General features: G+C 39.6%; 1 protein-coding gene across 1 annotated transcript; it reads right to left on the bottom strand.

The window, feature by feature from the left end:
- Window positions 1-5,727: 5,727 nt before the first annotated feature.
- On the bottom strand, window positions 5,728-12,616 carry MUCL3 (mucin like 3). The gene is made up of 2 exons (XM_051996180.1): window positions 10,680-12,616; window positions 5,728-10,136 (listed from the first exon to the last, which is right to left on the bottom strand). The coding sequence occupies exons 1-2, from the start codon at window positions 12,468-12,470 to the stop codon at window positions 9,996-9,998; spliced, it is 1,932 nt and encodes a 643-aa protein (XP_051852140.1). The 5' UTR covers window positions 12,471-12,616; the 3' UTR covers window positions 5,728-9,995.
- Window positions 12,617-20,060: the final 7,444 nt, after the last annotated feature.

Below are 20,060 nucleotides of genomic sequence, written 5' to 3'. Positions count from 1 at the left end.
TCATTTCACTCGGCATCAGTTCATGTAAGTCTCTCCAAGCCTCTCCGTATTCATCCTGCTGGTCATTTCTTAGAGAACAATAATATTCCATAACATTCATATGCCACAATTTACCCAACCATTCTCCAATTGATGGACATCCATTCATTTTCCAGTTTCTAGCCACTACAAACAGGGATGCCACAAACATTTTGGTTCATACAGGTCCTTTTCAGAGGGCAAGTTTTTTATAGGATAACAAGAACAATGACATAATGGGGGAGGTATCTGGATAGGGATAACCTAATTGGGGAAGGGGGGTAAGGCCCCTAGAATGACACAATGGAGAGAGGTTACTGATATTCTAATAACAAATAAAATGCATAAATTTTTATCCTGTCAAACATTAAGAGGGAATGTCTCTAACCTAAAGATATAAAACCTTTATCTCATCAACCATTTAAGAGGGAATAATTATAGCCTGGGGTTTGGGGCAGAGCAACTGAGGTAGACCTTTATCTCATCAAACATTAAGAGAGAAAGGTTATAACCTGAGGCAGAATAACTAAATAGGACAATGGGGAAACTAGGTCAGGACATCAAAAGGTAACTTTGGCACAACATTTCCTCAGAGGACAGTTGAGAGCCCACTGACCCTGTCCATTGATCTGAAGCACAAACCCCCATGATTCCTGATATAGGAGCAGCTAAAATTTGAGCCTATTCTTTGTTTCTTGCCCTGGCTCTGCCATCTGCTCCCCTGCAGATGTTTTGGTCCCTATTATTAAAGACTCCAAAAGCTATTTTTAACAGCTGAATTTGGAAAGTTTGAGGGCCCAAGGCTAACTTCAGCAGCTTCCTCTGTATGTCTGAGGTACACTGGTTAATACAATGCATGCTGAGGACAATGGTCCCCTCTGGAGAAGTGGGGTCCTGATTAGTGTATTTTCTTAGAGCCTCTACAAGGCACCCCTGGAAGACAGGAGTCAGAATCATCTACAACAGTTTTTTGATCTGAAGACCCCTATACACGTTTTTTTTTTTTCATTTAAAAACATCACTTTATTTCAAGGGGAAAAAAAACCACCCTCCCAACCCCTTCTAAAAAAACAACCCAATAACAATAATAAAAAATCCTATTAGAAACCATAAGGAAGCACTGAAAGTTTGAATATTACATTCTTCAAGTATGCGGTTTGGATTTTTTAAATCTGTGACTCTCTCTCTATATGTATATAAGCATGTATTTATACATCTTAAAAGTGCAGCCAAGGGTTTTTGCTTAAGATTAAGTATTTAGAGGGCTACTTCAAAATACTTTGGTAGGAACTGTGCAGTTATCCGGTGGGGGATGACACTGTATCCTTGCAAAAGGGGAAGGGCCCAGATATAAAAATGTCCACCCTTTGAGATGCAAATGAACGGCTGCCATGAACATGAACGTAGACAGGTGGGGCTGATCCACATGTTCCTCCATGATTTCTCTGCGGCTAAGGAAGATCCAGCCTGTATCTGTGACTTCAGACATGGAAGGTGCTAGGATTTCTCAGTCACGGGGAGCCTGGAGAAGGCGGGTCTGGGATGTTCCCAGGCAAGGTAGGTGGCTAGGCCTAACTGGCCGAAGTGGACTCCTCTTTCTAACGGGTTGCAGGGCAGTAGTTTGAGCTGGAATTTAGAATGCCCATCACTGTGCTCTGGATTGTGTTGGTTTATGTTAAAGGATCTTTTTAAGATTTGCATCCCTGGAGAATCATGGCACATAAAAATGATCCAGGATTTTTGCTCCAAAAAACTTCTTGGATAAAATCTAAAAAATACTATTGCAATCGTGTCTCTCAGAGAAAAAAACAATTCTAAATGTAAATAGATTCCCTCGACTCTTTCTTGTTGTTTAAAACTTCAGAATAGTCAGGCTGCTGTCTAAATCAGTGCTGCACACACGCGCCAAGGTTGGGGAGCAGCTGCCTCCGTGTCATCATCTTGGGGAAGAAAAGAAGCGTTCCACGGAGCCAAAGATGGCGTCCCAGTGCTTCCAGAGAAAGGCAATGAAACACCAGGAATAAAGGGCAGAACGTCCTGCTGGGAGTCCTCAGGAGAGGGGCGCGCAGTTGGCCGTGGCGGAGACAAAGACCAAGAGGAAGCCATCTTGGCCAGAAGGATGTGCACGAACTTCGCAGGGGGTTGTGGGCCGTGGCACTCGCCAGTCCTTCCGGCCTCATCACCTGCTGCCGCCGCACTCGCCAGTCCTTCCGGCCTCATCACCTGCTGCCGCCGCTGCGGCAATTCCATCCTGGAGATCCCGGTGTGGCGGTCCTGCAGCGCCTCCTGGCTGTCCGGCCCGTAGGACTGAGAAGCGACTTTCTCCTCATGGCCAGCTCCCGCTTTCAGTTCAAGATCTCATTCTGACGGAATTTGGCCAGCTCCTTTAGCTGCTCCTCCTGTAAGGCTGCATTATTGAGAAATAGTCCCTCTGATAACGATCTGCTCGGTGGGGTGTAGGATCTGCTGCTGCAGGGGGGTGATAGCTGCTTGGGCGTGCTGGGGGTTGGGCGTCCCATCCGCTGAGTCGGTGCTGATGCTGCCAGAGGTCACTGCGCTGGATGTCTGAGCACGGCTGCTTCTTCCAACCAATTGATGCTCTCGGCAGGGGCCTCCTCCCCAGGAAGATAGACGGCAGCAGGCTATCTCCAGAGCTGGTGGGGGGCTCGGTGGTAAAAGATGGCCGACGCCGGCCCAACTGCCTCCCGAATGCTGCGTCTGGGCCGGACTTGCAGTTGATCTGAGGGCTACCCTTGGGGGCATCTGGCTTGGCCCACCTGCCGGCCAGGCTCGTGCCTCTCTCCATCTCGGGGAGCGCTCGGATCTGCTGCAGCACCCGGTTCAAAGCTGTGGGGTGGGTGGAGACCGTTAATATCAGCACCGGAGCTCTGGCTCTCCAGATCCGTCTCAGGCTCCGGATCGGCCTGGACGAACAAGCACATCCTGAGGAGACACGGAAGACCTCCCGCTCTGGTGCTGGAAGAGGCGCTTCAAGCCTTGGCCAACCACATTAATGTTCCCCAAAGCATTGTGGGTCATGTTAGATAATTTCTGCTCCGTTTCGGGAGGCTTTCTGGCCTCTGGATCTTGGGGTTTGCCTCCAGGATCTGGGTCACCATAAAACTGTTCATTGCCAGAAGGCTCCATCAGCACACTCTGACTAGTCTTAATTTGCAAACTCATAAATACTGATTTAAAGACACTGATTTGTCTGTCTTTAAATTGTTTTTTGTTTAATACACATCAACACTGTCAACCAATTAGGCGGGCTCCACGCGCCTACCCATGCAGCTGTTCGAGGAAGATCTCATGCTTATCTCCTCCCTTTTTCTTAAGCATAACCAATGGGCAAGGATCCTCTTAAGCTGGGAAGCTCCTCACAATGCCAGCAAGAGATTTTCTTTCTTTGCATAGATAGAGGTGCAGGTGAGATCCAGAAAATCTTGTGGCAAAAGTTCTTTTAAAAAGGCTCCAGAAGAAAGTGACCCCATGTGCTAGGATGGAGCTCTGTGTCTTCTAAGTCCCTAGGGTGACAAGGCTGTGGCCGAGAGCAATGAGGAGAGTGAGGGAGCCCTATACACTCTTAAAAATTATCCAGAATCCTAGAGTTTTTGATTATGTGGGTTAGATCATATTCATATTTACCAAGTTAGAAAATAAATCTGATAAAAATTTTAAATATTTAGCAATTCATTTAAAAATAATGATAATATTACATATTTATATAAATATTATTTTAAATGAAAAGTAACTATTTTGAAACAAAAAACAGTAAGAAGAATGGCATTGGTTTACATATTTTTGCTCATCTTTTTATGCACAGCTCATATAAGGATAGTTGAATTTTCATATATGCTTTTGCATTCAATCAATTGCAACAGATTGTAATTTCTGGTTGAAATATATAAAGAAAATCTGATCTCACACAGATATGTATGTGGAAAGAAGAGGAGTATTTTAATAAGCAAATAACATAGTATTATTAGGAAAATAGTTCTGACATTTTAGATTCCTTGAAAGAGTCTCACCACCAAGGATCCTCCAACTACGTTTGAGATCTACATAGTATATGTCATAGGCTCTTCCCAATTCATAATCAAATAAGACTGGATAGTTTTCAACTCCCTAATAGGTGATCTAAGCTTCTTGAATAAAATAAGTACTAGAAGCAATAAGCTCAAGAATTACCAACATAGACCTATTACTGGAAGGTTTACCAAAGAAGTTTATTTTTACAAAAAACTAAGGACAAAAGGCTCTTTAAATGCTTAAAGGCCCAGGAATTTAAGCTCATGCTATTAGTAAAACATTTTTCCTTTTTTTTTCCTTAAGGAGTCCAATATTTTGTCTACTTAGATTATTCTGTTATTTTGGCCATATTAACTGATTAATCCATTTTTTCTTAAGACAGGAGAATAGTTTCCAGGAATAAGAAAGTATCTTAAGTCTTAAATGATTACCCTTTGCAGATCTCCTAGAGCTGTAGCAGGCAAGATAAATTAGCAAAACACTAAAGGAATGTCCCACATGCTATACTCTCTGGGACTATGGTCACTAACTTTCTGCTTGCTTTTTTCATGATATTTCCTGATTTGGCTGCCCAAGTTAAAATCTCCCCTAGTTTTAAAACTTGTGGGATTCTTTAACCCATTATATTCACTCGGTTTCCCAATTATTGACTGCTGTATAGTAGCTTTCTGTTCCTTTTCTACCTCAGCCAGTAGGCTGAGCTCTTGTTCTTTCTATTCTAGCTGTTGTACTTTTCCTTTCTTCTCTAACTCAATCTGTAATTTTTGCATTTCTTATTCTAGTTTTTGTAAGGTGATTTTTCATTTTTTCTCTAACTCAACCTGTAACTCTTGTATTTTTTGTTCTATTTACTCAAGCCCCTCGATCACCTGATTTTTTTTCTTGCTGAGCTGTACTTAATGGGTGTGGGAGTAAATGCCTTGGAGCTTTGGAGTAAGCTCCCTGCCCCTTATCAAACATGTTCTCTGCTAGAGAATCATCAGTTTGGCTCTCTAATTTATATACTTGAGCTGCATGTGTCTTCAGGCATGATCAAGGGTAAACCCCCAGATCCATAATGCTTCCTTGTCTTCTAGTCTCTTAATAACCCTAAAAGCACTGCCCCCATGTTGGGCCATGACTTGTAACCTTCCACCCAGAGATTACTAGTTATCAGTCTTGCCTAGTCCCAGGCTTTCAGGAATTTCACCTAATCATAGGTCTTCTCAAATTCCTAGCCACTGCCCCTCCGAGTGGTGGTTCTCACATCCAACAGAGCTCCCAAAGACAGTGGCTCACAAGCTCAGGTCTTTATTCCATGTGTTCACATCCTGTCCTCTCCTGCATTCTTACTGCCTAATGAACTCCACCTACTTTCTGGTCCCCAGTACTTTTATTGGGTCTGTAAGTTCACTCGCACAGCCAATAAGAGGAGACATCTCCTGTTGATGATGCGTTCTCAATGAGACCAGAACTTCTGCTCACCAGATGACGGTCCATGGTGATCACAAAGACCACATATAGGTGTCTCAGAAATTAAGGCCTCTTTACTTCCTGATTGTACTGTGCGAGATTCCTCTCCGGACCCTTACAAACTCCTTATTAAATTGTAAGTCCTCTGAAGGCAGGAGAGTCATACTTTATCTATACTTTATATTCTCCAGTGCTGATTGCAGTGCTATGCACACATTAGGTCATTAGTGGTTGCTGAATTTAACTTGTTTTATTTCTGATTTAGAAAATGAATATCACAGAGACATCCCATTGCCCTCAGGAAGATATAAGTTTGTTATCTCCTGAGCACCACCTGGAACTTCACAGGATTGTTGGAAGGACAGGATTTTTAAAATTAGAAAATGAAGTGGAAATGTGAGTTATGGTCATCCTAGGTATTCCTCCATTGAAGTCTTCTCTTATGTTCCTATAGAGTTGACTCTAAATTCTCATGGGCTATACTAATGGGACACTCCCTACCAAGATGGATCCTGCGTAGGGGTTTGGTGATGTACCATCATTGGGCTAAGTTTAGAAAGGTTCATCAACAGGTCTACTGTGGTGAGAGGTTGCCATTTGCATTGGTGATGTAAATGCATAATGATGAGGTTCTGAGCAATGAGGTTGAGTTGATCGAGAAAGCCTGAAATTCTGATAAAATTACTCACTGAGGTGAGAAGGGAATTGCATTAATGAATTCAATTTTATAGTCCAATCGCTGTAGAGGCTGTGGGTAGTCCTACTTTGCTCTGTCCATTAAGAAATCTGAGGTATGTCAAACTTCTGAGATCAAATTTCCCCTGTAAATCTGTCCATCCCATCTTTGCTGAATTCCTTTTGGGGTTATAGCCTGCCATTGTACTCTGCCTCATAGTGTCTTTGCCCTCCTTCCTGTGCCATGAAGCGTTTTTCCTCTTATCCCCCCACTATGCTTCATGAAATCTTTCTCCTTCTTATAGCTAACTCTTAGTCTGCTAAATTCCTTTTGGGTTTTAGCTCACTAATTAAAGGCATGCTCCCACTTCATGGAGTATTCCCTTTCTCCTGAATAATTATAAGTTCTAGGAGGAAATTTGTCTTTTCCATTATTAATTGTTAAAACCCTTTTTCTTGCAAACTATATGCTCTCCTGATTCTATTTCTATTTAGAATCTCTGGTTTATATTGTATCGTTTCATTTTGTCTGTAATCTCTCTCCTAAATAAATAAAGAGAATGACCATTATAAATTCTACACATGGCCAAAGTCCAACATTTGGTGCCTACATCAGTCTCCTCATTAAGTGCCAAAATTGTTATTTTAAAGCACATCACATAATACTAAGAAAATCATAGATTCTTGAAATACTATTGCTATTTATCTGAGTCTGTCTTGGACCCTAGACATTCCAATCCTGTGTGTACTTTACTTTGGTATCGGGCAAAAATGCTCAGAAAATCCTTCAAAAATAGTTTAGACTATCTTTTAACCTGTTTAACCTGTGGTGGGTTACTTGCCATCTAGAGGAGGGGGTAGGAAGGAAAGGAGGGAAAAAAATTTGGAATACAAGGTTTGGCAAAGGTGAATGTTGAAAACTATCCTTGCATGTAGTTGGAAAAATTAAAAAAAAAAACTATTACAGAAAAAAGATAATGCATAGAGACAAAGAACATAAGAACCTAGGAAGAGATGAGTCTTCCTTGAACATTGATATAAATATGCAAAAATCAGCTTAAAAGGCTGGAAGTAGGATTTTTTAAAAGGCAAAATAATTATTAGGGGAACAGAAATATCATAAGAATAGTGTTTTAGTGATGTACTATCAGTTAAAAAAAACCCAAAACTTCTGTTCAAAGTCCAAATAGGTCCTTGTGTATAAGAAAATATCAAGTGAAAAAGGTAAGTTGATTATTGAGTTCAATGACCTCAAGGTTTGTAACTTTGAATCTGGACTATTGTGAGTTAATGATCTAGTCAAATGAGGGAACAAGATAGTTACATTATAGGCATATCTATATAACTGGACTCAGAGAGGTGAATTAAAAATCACTGGGGAAAAAAAAAAGATAGGATCAGACAGCAAGATTTGGTAGCTAAAATGTCATACATAAGAATCCATTCAAGAGAAGGATCAAGAAGAGTCAGGAAAGCCAATGTTCATTCCAGATTTTGCATTGCTAAAGCACAGTTCTACCATCAGCCTTCCTAGAAGAAGATCTAATGGATTTGATTTGATGGATTTGAAGAGATGGTATCCCAAGCACATAGTGAGAAGCAGCAATGATGCTACATTCCACATTTTGGAACCTGAGATGTATTGTAGAAATGTATTGTGATAAAGATTGTGAATCTCAAAATATGAATTGTAGATTCCATGATGAGGTTGTTAAGAGACAAATTGTAAATGCTATTTCAACGAGTGACAGGGCTCTAGGACCTTCTCCTTTCTGGGGTCCTTACCTACGGTGATACTGGGTCACAGGGACTATATAGATCTCTGCAATTGGGGGAACAGGGTTATCAACTCTCTGTGGATTTGCAATTGAATTCTTTAATGTCTTAACTGTAAAACAAAAACTTATAAGATGCCTTGTGAGCCTTGGTGTTTGTTAGGGAACACAACAAACTGTGGTTGGTTCCATGGCTCCTATGGTTTTGTCAGAAGCAGATATGAAAAGGATAATCATCCTTAAGGAATGAAAACATTATACATTGACATTCTTAGAATTCAGCTGGGTAGGAACAAGTCAACTCAAAAAGTTTAAAGGTCTTCAAAGTGTCTTTCATGCATATATTTTAACATTTCAAAAGATTTGTAATTTCATTAGTGTGGGATCTTCCTTTACCAATATAGATCACAACTCTTTTATACTTTCATGAGTTTTTGATATTTCTCTTGAGAGAATTTTTTTTTCATATTTCTCATGAGTTTTTGATCATCGTTCAAGTGATTCTTAGTGACAAACTTCTACATATTTAGGTGGCCTGTCACTCCTCAAGTTCACAAACTCATGTTAGTAATGTTAGTATTATCTATGTTACCATGTTAGTAATACCTATTAGATCTTATATTCTGCAGGTACAAGTTTCAAAAACTCAGGACCACCCCCACAACACAAGAAAGTATCAGATAAAACTACTAAGAGTGACTTTACTGTACATGTTATCTCCACCTATAAAATGTAAACTTTTTAAGGGCAAAGAATACTTCATTTTTTGGTCTTCATATCCCCAGTGCCTGGCACAGAGTAAATGCTTGTTAACTGATTAATTGGTTTTGAAGTTAAACTCAAGTTGGACTCAGGGCAAAGCTGAACATAGGCATATATTTGCATTCACATCCACACCTATAAAGCTTTCCATGTTTCTGATTCCTGCTATCTCATATCTTTATTTAATTTTCATGTGTGTAAATTTCCCAAATAGGTTTTAATCTATTCAACCTATTGAATAGGGCAGGGGCCATATATCATATTTTTTTTTCTGCTGCCTACTCCACCTCCCAACTACCACTAAACACTTTTCCATGTCCAACATAGTGTTATGCATATACCAGGCATTCAGCACATGTTTGCTATAACTTGACATGTCAAGACCATTATTAAGAGGAGGTAAGACCTAAAATGAAACTAGGCATTAAGCAATATTGGACACACCAAACGGTAGAAATTCTTTCTCTGTCATTCCCCATTAAAAAGAACCAGGTTTGTCCTTCAGGTTTCTGATATTTAAAATTATCTTTAGTGTCAAGACCAAGATAATAAGGGAATTAGCATGCCTTTTTAGTCCCCATATCCTTCATTTAAAATATTTGCCTTTTTATTATAAAAGATAAATAAAAAGGAAACCAGTGATCCTTGGTTTCTTTAGACATTTCTCCTCCCCATTTCCCCCCATCATGAACCATGTTCGGTCTGTAACTTTAATATCTTCCCTAAGTATAGAGAAGAAGAATCTAAAATAGAGAGAAGAGATCAAGGTTACCTGAGAATAAGGAGGGAGCCATAGCTAAGGAGAGGGGAGCTAATTGGTAGGAGCTGTGATGAGGAACAAAATAATTTAACACATGAGGACAGGAAGAAGGCCCAGATAGGTCAGGTGGAGAAGGGTGGAGGATGTGATCAGTAGTAAGAGTTCAGTCTTGGGAGAAGGGAAAGGAATATAGTGTAAGAATCAACTTCTAGTGATTTTATATGTAAAGCTTCTATACAGGAGAATTTCCCTTTTCCTCTGCCAAAGAGATCAAAAGATACTATTCACTCTTGAAATTCAAATGTCCAGTGTAGTTCCTTACCCTACCAATCTCTCAACTGTATTTGAAGGCTCCAGTTTTTTTTTTTTTTTTCCTTTACTCTGCTCAAGCAATTTCAGACTCTTCCCTCCAGGTTAAGGATTGAAGCTGCTAATGCTAGGAGTCTTAGCCTTTCCTAGAATCTAGGAAACAGAAAAGAAATTCTTATTCCTGAACTAGGACCTAGTAGTCCTGTAGGGGACTACTAAGGTAATGGCAACTGGCTCCGACCCAATGCTTGCTGTTCCATCAGAAAGACAGGATAAGAATTGGGACCAATCTCATCTTCGGCATCATTTTCCTCATGTTCTGTAGTCATCTGATGTGTTCGGATTATGTAGGCAGCCTAGAAGGTGATAAGAAAGACTGAATGTTTTTTCCCTCATCATCCCTTCTCTGATCTCCACTATATATCACACACACCTATTTACTTTAAGAAATCATCCTTTCCTTGTTCTTGTCCACTCCCTCAACTCTCTTGGTTTCTGATTCTCCACCCCAACCCCATCTCAATTACACATTTTTTTCATCTGTGTCTTGATCCTTTTTTCTTAACTGCATCTCCCAATGCTGTGTATCTCACCTCTATCCCTGATTCCTGGTTTCATCTTTTTTATATTTTACTATTCATTCTACTCTACTTCAGTATCCCAAATTTATAACAACTTCATGGTTCTGTCCTTCAGTCCCTTCATATTCCCATTATCTCTTCATTATCCCAATTCCATTCTTCTCCTTAGTTATTTTCCATATTTGAGATTTTTTCATTTCTCCATTTTTCTATATTCCTCCCTCCACCTCCATTTTTTATTTTCTAGGCCTGCTTCTAATCTTAAACCTAATTTTGTTTCCATAATATGTCATTCCCTTCTTTCTCTCTGTTTCTTACCATGAAGAGTAGGCCAATGAGTAGCAGGAGGAGGATCACAGCCACCAGGACAACAATGACAATGGCCCAGGCAGGAAATGAATTTCCCTCCAGCACCCCCTGGGTTGCTCCATTCTGGGATCCTCCTCTTGATTTATCTGTTTTCTGGTCTGGCCAATAATTATTGACTGATTTTGTAGAATTCAACTCCTGTCTATAGTTGAGAGTTGTGAAAGGTACAAAGGTTTTCTCACTAGTAACCTGGAGTGATGGATAAAGGGAAGCTAAAGTAGTATAGGGAGTAGATGTAGATTTATGGGTAGTCTTGTCCAAGGGTCCTGGGCCTCCTGAAGCTTTTGTGGTTTTATCTGAAATTTGGATAGTTTTGTCCAAAGCTCCCTGAGTTTGATGTGAAGAAATTTTAGTCTTGTAAAGGCCTGTGGTCCTTTCAAAGGATTCAGTCATCTTTTCTGAAGTTCCCCTAAAAGTTATAGTTTTGTCTAAATTTCCCATGACTGTGGTTGATTCCATGGCTCCTATGGTTTTGTCAGAAGCAGATGAAGGCTTGTATGAAGTTCCTAAGGATTCAGTTACCTTGTCTGAAACAGCTATAATCCAATCTGTGGTCTTTTCAAAGACAGGTATCCTATTTGATGCTTGAGTGGTTTTCTTCAGATCTCCTATAATGGAGGTTCTCCTTCCTGTGTGGGAAGTATTTGTAATCTTGAGTGAGACAGTTGTGGTACTGTACAAGGTTCCAATGCCTTCATGTGAAGTTGTTTTGTTCTTGGATGACCTAGATGTGATTCCCATCCCATCATAATAGGTAGTTATAGTCTTGGGTGAGACAGTTGTGGTCCTGTCCAAGGTTCCAATATCTTCATGAGAGGTAATTTTATTCTTGAATGATACAGATGTGGTTCTGTCTGAGGTTCCCATTTCTTCATGATAGGTAGTTATGGGCTTGGGTGAGACAGATATGGTCCTGAAGGAAGTTCCCCTTTCTTTTTGGGAAGAAGCAGTTAGTTTGGATGAGACAGATATGGTCCTAGGTGAGGTTCCCATCCCCTCATGTGAGGTTCCGATGACCTGTGAGAGAGATATTGGCCTTGCTGAGGTTCCAATATCCTTAGGGATGTTTCCTGTAGTCTTATCTAAGTGAGGTGTTGTTTTGTCTGAGACTTCCATTCCCTCATGGGAGATGGTTATGGTCTTTGATGAGATAGCTGAGCTTCTGCCTGAAGACCCCATTCCCTCATGATAGGTAGTTATGGTTTTAGGTGAGACAGATGTGGTCCTGAAGGAGGTTCCCATTCCCACATGGAAAGTGTCTGTTATCTTGGGTGATACAGATATGGTGCTGGGTGAGGCTCCCATGCCCTCATTTGAGGTGCTGGTGATCTGTGAGAGAGATGTTGCTGCTTCTGAGGTTCTAGTGTCCTTAGAGATGTTTCCTGTAGTCTTGTCTAAGTGAGGTGTTGTTTTGTCTGAGACTCCCATTCCCTCATGGGAGATAGTTATGATCTTGGATGAGATAGCTGAGATTCTGCCTGAAGACCCCATTCCCTCATGATAGGTAGTTATGGTTTTAGGTGAGACAGATTTGTCCCTGAAGGAGGTCTTTATTTCCCTTGGGGAAGAAGTTATTATCTTGGATGATACAGATATGGTGCTGGGTGAAGCTTCCATGCCCTTATTTGAGATGCTGGTGATCTGTGAGAGAGATGTTGCTGCTTCTGAGGTTCTAGTATCCTTAGAGATGTTTCCTGTAGTCTTGTCTAAGTGAGGTGTTGTTTTGTCTGAAACTCCCATTCCTCATGGGAGATAGTTATGATCTTGGATGAGATAGCTGCGCTTCTGCCTGAAGACCCCATTCCCTCATGATAGGTAGTTATGGTTTTAGGTGAGACAGATGTGGTCCTGAAGGAGGTTCCCATTCCCACATGGAAAGTATCTGTTATCTTGGGTGACATAGATATGATGCTGGGTGAGGTTTCCATGCCCTTATGTGAAGTGCTAGTGATCTGTGAGAGAGATATTGCCGCTTCTGAGGTTCTAGTATCCTTAGAGATGTTTCCTGTAGTCTTGTCTAAATGAGGAGTTTTGTCTGAAACTCCCATTCCCTCATGGGAAATGGTTATGATCTTGGATGAGATAGCTGCGCTTCTGCCTGAAGACCCCATTCCCTCTTGATAGGTAGTTATGGTTTTAGGTGAGACAGATGTGATCCTGAAGGAGGTTCCCATTCCCACATGGAAAGTATCTGTTATCTTGGGTGATACAGATATGGTGCTGGGTGAGACTTCCATGCCCTTATGTGAAGTGCTGGTGATCTGTGAGAGAGATGTTGCCGCTTCTGAGGTTCTAGTATCCTTAGAGATGTTTCCTGTAGTCTTGTCTAAGTGAGGTGTTGTTTTGTCTGAGACTCCCATTCCCTCACGGGAGATAGTTATGGTCTTGGATGAGATAGCTGAGCTTCTGCTTGAAGACCCCATTCCCTCATAAAAGTTAGTTATGGTTTTAGGTGAGACAGATTTGGCCTGAAGGAGGTTCCTATTTCCCTTGGGGAAGAAGCTGTTAGCTTGGGTGATACAGATATGGTGCTGGGTGAAGCTTCCATGCCCTTATATGAGGTTTTGTCTGAAACTCCCATTCCCTCATGGAAGATAGTTATGGTCTTGGATGTGATAGCTGAGTTTCGACCTGAAGACTCTATTCCTGAGGGGGACGTTGTTATGTGGAGACTCTTTGTACAGGTTGTGCTTTTAGGCTTTGACATTCTTTTCTTATTGTCAGAAGAAGAGAAAGACCATCCATTCCGGATAATTGGATCTTGTGCTTCATTCTTAGCATGGTGTTTTGTAGGTAGTTTAGTTACAGAGCTTTGTTGGTCTTCACCTTGGGGCTGATGGTTAGGTCTGCCATTCTCTGTGAACTTGAGGAGTATCGATTTTATATCAAGATTTGGGGGATTAGGGGTGGTATTATAAATGATATCTGGAGTGAGGTGGATGAAGTCTTTAAATGTTGTAGACTCAAGAGTAGTCAATAACTCATCAGATGGGGCAGTATCTGCAAATTAGAGAAATAGAAAAGTTCATCCCCAATACTTCTCACCAGCCCTCCAGAAGTTCACACATTTCCTTTGATACTCCATTGAGTACCCCTGCATCTTGGGCCTGTCTCATTTCTCTCCTTGGAAGAGAGTAGGAAAGAAAGGAAAGTAGGAAGAAGGGCAATGCCATTCTTATTTCTTTTCCTATAATCTAACATCCCTCTAATATCATTTTAGTTATTGGAATGTGAGGAGTGGAAGTTAAACCTTGAAAAAGTCCCTAAAAAGGACAAATAGAAAGACAGTATTGGTGCACAAACCTCTTCTCTAGAGTAATTTAATATTTCTAGTGAGGAGGCTGGGGGCTGGATAAAAGGCTACTCTGTCCCTACCTTGGTTATAGTTCCATCTCTGTTGAATTTCCCCTTCCTATTAGTATGGCAGAAACTAGGGACTGACTGACCCACACTTAACACCGTACACCAAGATAAGGTCAAAATAGGTTCATGACCTAGGCATAAAGAATGAGATTATAAATAAATTGGAAGAGCATAGGATAGTTTGCCTCTCAGACCTGTGGAAGAGGAAGGAATTTATGACCAAAGAAGAACTAGAGATCACTATTGACCACAAAATAGAAAATTTTTGATTATATCAAATTGAAAAGTTTTTGTATAAACAAAATTAATGCAGACAAGATTACAAGAGAAACAATAAACTGGGAAAACATTTTTTACAGTCAAAGGTTCTGATAAAGGCCTCATTTCCAAAATATATAGAGAATTGAGTCTAATTTATAAGAAATCAAGCCATTCTCCAATTGATAAATGGTCAAAGGATATGAACAGACAATTCTCAGATGAAGAAATTGAAACTATTTCTAGCCATACGAAAAGATGCTCCAAGTCATTATTAATCAGAGAAATGCAAATTAAAACAACTCTGAGATACCACTACATACCTGTCAGATTGGCTAGAATGACAGGAAAAGATAGTGCGGAATGTTGGAGGGGATGTGGGAAAACAGGGACACTGATACATTGTTGGTGGAATTGTGAACACATCCAGCCATTCTGGAGAGCAATTTGGAACTGTGCTCAAAAAGTTATCAAACTGTGCATTTCCTTTGATCCAGCAGTGTTTCTACTGGGCTTATACCCCAAAGAGATACTAAAGAAGAGAAAAGGACCTGTATGTGCCAAAATGTTTGTGGCAGCCCTGTTTATAGTGGCTAGAAGCTGGAAAATGAATGGATGCCCATCAATGGGAGAATGGTTGAGCAAATTGTGGTATATGAATGTTATGGAATATTATTGTTCTGTAAGAAATAACCAGCAGGATGAATACAGAGAGGACTGGTGAGACTTACGTGAACTGATGCTAAGTGAAATGAGCAGAATCAGGAGATCATTATATACCAACAACGATATTGCATGAGGATGTATTCTGATGAAAGTGGATCTCTTCGATAAAGAGAAGATCTAACTCAGTTTCAATTGATCAAGGATGGACAGAAACAGCTACACCCAAAGAAAGAACACTGGGAAATGAATGTAAACTGCTTGCATTTTTGTTTTTCTTCCCGGGTTATTTATACCTTCTGAATCCAATTCTCCCTGTGCAACAAGAAAACTGTTCAGTTCTGCACACATATATTGTATCTAGGATATACTGTAACCTATTTAACATGTATAGGACTGCTTGCCATCTGGGGGAGGGGGTGGAGGGAGGGAGGGGAAAAATCGGAACAGAAGTGAATGCAAGGGATAATGTTGTAAAAAAATTACACTGGCATGGGTTCTGTCAATAAAAAGTTATTAAATAAAAAAAAAAGAGAGAGAGAAAATAGCTAAGTTGATCAGGTTAAAAAAAAAAAAAAAGAATTTCCTCTTCCTTCTATAAGTTGTCTAGGACTGGGGAGCCAATAGCTAGAAGTCTGACTCTGGAAATGAAGGTCTCCTTGATTGTGGGGAAAGGAGAGATAAGGGTAATAAGGGAGTTGGGCTGGGAGTTGAGACAGTTGTATTCTGTGAAGGGCTCTGGCTGTATTTACAGATAGGGTGTTAGGGAAACCAGGGCTGTACTGGGCCAGATATAACCTTAATCCCCAAAGAAAACAGTCAGTGGTGATTGGGAAAATGTCTCTGTTCCTTGGGAGAAAAAGAACAAGTAAAAGCTGGAGAGAGAGATTAACAATCTGCACCTGAGATTTCTAATCCCTGTTAGCTCATGGTGGGGCAGTACCTGGCTCTATTCCAAGTCTCAGAAAACATCAATTCTTCCCTATTTGCATCTAGAGGGAGAGCTGAGGCCTGAGTTAAAAAGCTGAAGCTTGAGTCCTAGAGGGTGAGGTGGGGAAGAGAAACACTTCCCTTAGGGAAATAGGACTCTGGGAAAAGATGTATGTGGAGGTCCAGAATAGATAGGACAGATATCATGGGTTCAGAGAAGTGAACTTTTGGGTTTCTGAAGAGAATAAGGACTATGGTAATAGATAGCTTGGGATGAAGGTGGCAGGGAAAGATCTGCATGCTTTTCTAGCTTTCCCCAAGCCTTTACACTACAGTATCAGATGATTTCTCTCTGGCTCCCTTTCTAAACACCACCTTTTCTTCTCATAGAGTATGGAGCACATTAGAATATGGGGAATATTAGAACTGGCAAATCCTCTAATTCAACTTCCTCATTTTTCCAAGGAAGAACAGATCCAGAAGCAGAAGGAATTTGCTCAAAATCAAACAGAGGTTCATAACTACTCAGGGACAAATCCATTCCACAACTTTCTTCACTACCAAGCCTTCTTTCCTCCATATTTATTCCTCCTCCCCAACTCAGGGTAGCTCTCTAGATTGTTGTCTGAACCATACTGGTTCTTTCACAAAGTATTACCACCAATTTTCTAGTTATCACAAAGTGATTAAAAAGAAAAAGGAGCCAGCCTTCTTTTAGTGACAAGACAAGGGGATTTGACGTGAAAGGATTCTGTTACTTTTTGCGTGATCTTGGCCAAGTAACTAAACTTCTCTGGGTCTCAGTTTCCTCATCTGCAAAATGAAGGAATTTTTAAGGTCTCTTACAATTCTATTATCCTATTACGGTCATCCAGAACTAGGAATAGTGTCTACATATGCTTCATGGGTGGGGAGTGGGGAACTCCCCTACACTATGAAAATATTTTTATATATTTCTAGAGATGGAGGGGCAGAGGAGTTACTTCTTCTCTGTATATTTCATTATTAGTCTATTTAGGGATAATCAAATGCTTCCAATTTATCATTTGGAGATGAAGTGGGCAGGGAAAGAAACTACTGTTATTAAATCCTAAAATAATGGTCATGGAATCATTTAAGTAATTCCTTACCAAAACTAATCTCATAACTTATGCCTTTGATCCCATTCCCTTTCATCTCTTCCAGGACCTTATTCCATCAAACATCCTTCTTTTTCACGTATCTTCTGACCACATCCTCGGTACCTACAAACATCCCCAGATTTTTCAGATTTAAAAACAAAACGAAACATCATGGAAGTTTATTTTGGAACAACACCTAAAGTTGTAAATAACTTTTATTAGTTTTGCTGTTTAAAAGTTATTTCACAATAAATTGTATATTTATATACACATACACATGTATACAAAGTCTTTATTTGACCCCTTTACCCCATCAAACTACTATTTCCTCCCTCCTTTCCTTACTTTTAGAAATAGCATACATATAATATCCCTACTTTTTCACCACCCACTCAACACGGCAATCTAGTCCCAGTAAGTAACTGAAATTGAACTCTTTTTCTCTGATCACTATGATCTCCATATCATCAAATATAACCTTTTCTTAATCTCTTCATTCTCCTTAACATCTCTGCAGCATTTGATATTGTTAATTATCTCCCTCCTTCTGAATACTCTTTCTTTAGCTTCCAGAACACAATCTCATTCTCCTAATTCCATTATTGAATCTCTGTTTCACTTGCTTGTTCTTCATTTTCCCTCTTTCCCCACCCCACATTTTAATGGCTTTAATTATCACCTATAAGGAATCTTAAGTAAGTCTTAGCCATGTTTTCTTTGTAACTTCTTTTGCTGAGAACTTTGAAATGCACTCCTAGTTATCTGATAAAGTCTCAGAGAATATTAGAAGAACTAGCCACTCTCACTCAAAACTGAATAACTATGCCCTACATTGTCCCAGCTAAGGAATTCAGATGTAGCTGCTTCCTCATAGTAGTGATGATGTTATATTAAATGTTGCCTGTTTGTTTCTTATATTGTCTTGATAATCACTGTATTTGTTAATTGTACAGTACTTTTATGCTATAAATTTCCTCTTTTCTTATATCTTGTTAAAATCTAGGTTCTACGAGATTATAAATAAATTAGAGGAAGATAGGATAGTTTACCTCTCAGACTTGTGGAGGAGGAAGGAATCTGTGACCAAAGATGAATTAGAGATCATTATTGATCACAAAATAGAAAATTTTGATTATATCAAATTAAAAAACCTTTGTACAAACAAAATTAATGCAAACAAGATTAGAAGGGAAGCAACAAACTGGGAAAACATTTTCACAGTTAAAGGTTCTGATAAAGGCCTCATTTCCAAAATATATAGAGAATTAACTCTAATTTATAAAAAATCACGCCATTCTCCAATTGATAAATGGTCAAAGGATATGAACAGACAATTCTCAGATGAAGAAATTGAAACTATTTCCATTCATATGAAAGAATGTTCCAAATCACTGTTGATCAGAGAAATGCAAATTAAGACAACTCTGAGATACCATTACACACCTGTCAGATTGGCTAAGATGACAGGAAAAAATAATGATGAATGTTGGAGGGGATGCAGGAAAACTGGGACACTGATGCATTATTGGTGGAGTTGTGAAAGAATCCAGCCATTCTGGAGAGCAATATAGAATTATACCCAAAAAGTTATCAAATTGTGCATACCCTTTGACCCAGCAGTGTTTCTATTGGGCTTATATCCCAAAGAAATACTAAAGAAGGGAAAGGGACCTGTATGTGCCAAAATGTTTGTAGCAGCCCTATTTGTAGTGGCTAGAAACTGGAAAATGAATGGATGCCCATTAATTGGAGAATGGTTGGGTAAATTGTGGTATATGAATGTTATGGAATATTATTGTTCTGTAAGAAATGACCAGCAGAATGACTACAGAGAGGCTTGGAGAGACTTGCATGAACTGATGCTAAATGAAATGAGCAGAACCAGGAGATCATTATACACAGCAACAACGATACTCAACAACAATGATATGAGGATATATTCTTACAAAAGTGGATTTCTTTGACAAAGAGAAGATCTAACTCAGTTTCAATTGATCAATGATGGATGGAAGCAGCTACACCCAAAGAAAGAAAACTGGGAAATGAATGTAAACTGTTTGCATTTTGGTTTTTCTTCCCGGGTTATTTTTACCTTCTGAATCCAATTCTTCCTGTACAACACGAGAACTGTTCAGTTCTGCACATGTATATTATATCTAGGAAATACTGTGACATAGCTAACATGTATAGGACTGCTTGCCATCTAGGAGAGGGGGGGAGGGAAGGAGGGGAAAAGTCAGAATAGAACTGAGTGCAAGGGATAATGTTGTAAAAAATTACCCAGGCATGGGGTCTGTCAATAAAAAGTTATAATTATTTTTAAAAATCAAGGTTCTAAAGACTAACATGCTTATACCCATCCTCTTTAAGATTGTGCCTGTTGAATGTGAATTCTGAACTTAGATTAATCCTACACTACCTCTATCTGTCCCCCAAAGTTGTATCTCTAGTCTTGACCTCTCTGCTTATTTCATATCCAAATCTCTACCTATATGTACCACCAGCATCTGAAACTTAACATATACAAAACTAAGCTTATTTTTTCCTCTAATTTCCCTTTTGAAGTTTTGGAGTAATTTTTTGAATTTTCCATCTTCTTTAATATCCAATTATTCAAGTGCTATTAGTTTCACTGCCAAAATATCTCTAGTGTTTTCATAATCTTCTCCATGTCTACTGCATTACTGAAGTATGAATCCTCAGTCAACAATTACTGTGTTTACTATATACCAGGCATTGTGCTAAATTTTGAGAGTACAAAGAAAGGCAAAAAGCAATTCCTGACCTCAAAAATAATACATTTTAGTGGGAAAGACAACATATGAATTACTAGGTAATATAAGATATATATAGAATAGATGGAAAGTCATCTAAAAGGGAAATGCATTAGCTGGGATGGCATTAGTATTCCTTATCCATTACGAGAGTCTCTCTCTATCTTGCCTATCCCCAAAACACCCACTTCCATAATGAAATTGATTACAAATGTGCCACA

The sequence above is a fragment of the Antechinus flavipes genome, chromosome 4 (assembly GCF_016432865.1).
Source record: "Antechinus flavipes isolate AdamAnt ecotype Samford, QLD, Australia chromosome 4, AdamAnt_v2, whole genome shotgun sequence".
Classification (NCBI taxonomy): Eukaryota; Metazoa; Chordata; class Mammalia; order Dasyuromorphia; family Dasyuridae; genus Antechinus; species Antechinus flavipes.
Note: the sequence above shows the minus strand (reverse complement) of the source record. Positions and strands in the feature narration are given on the sequence as shown.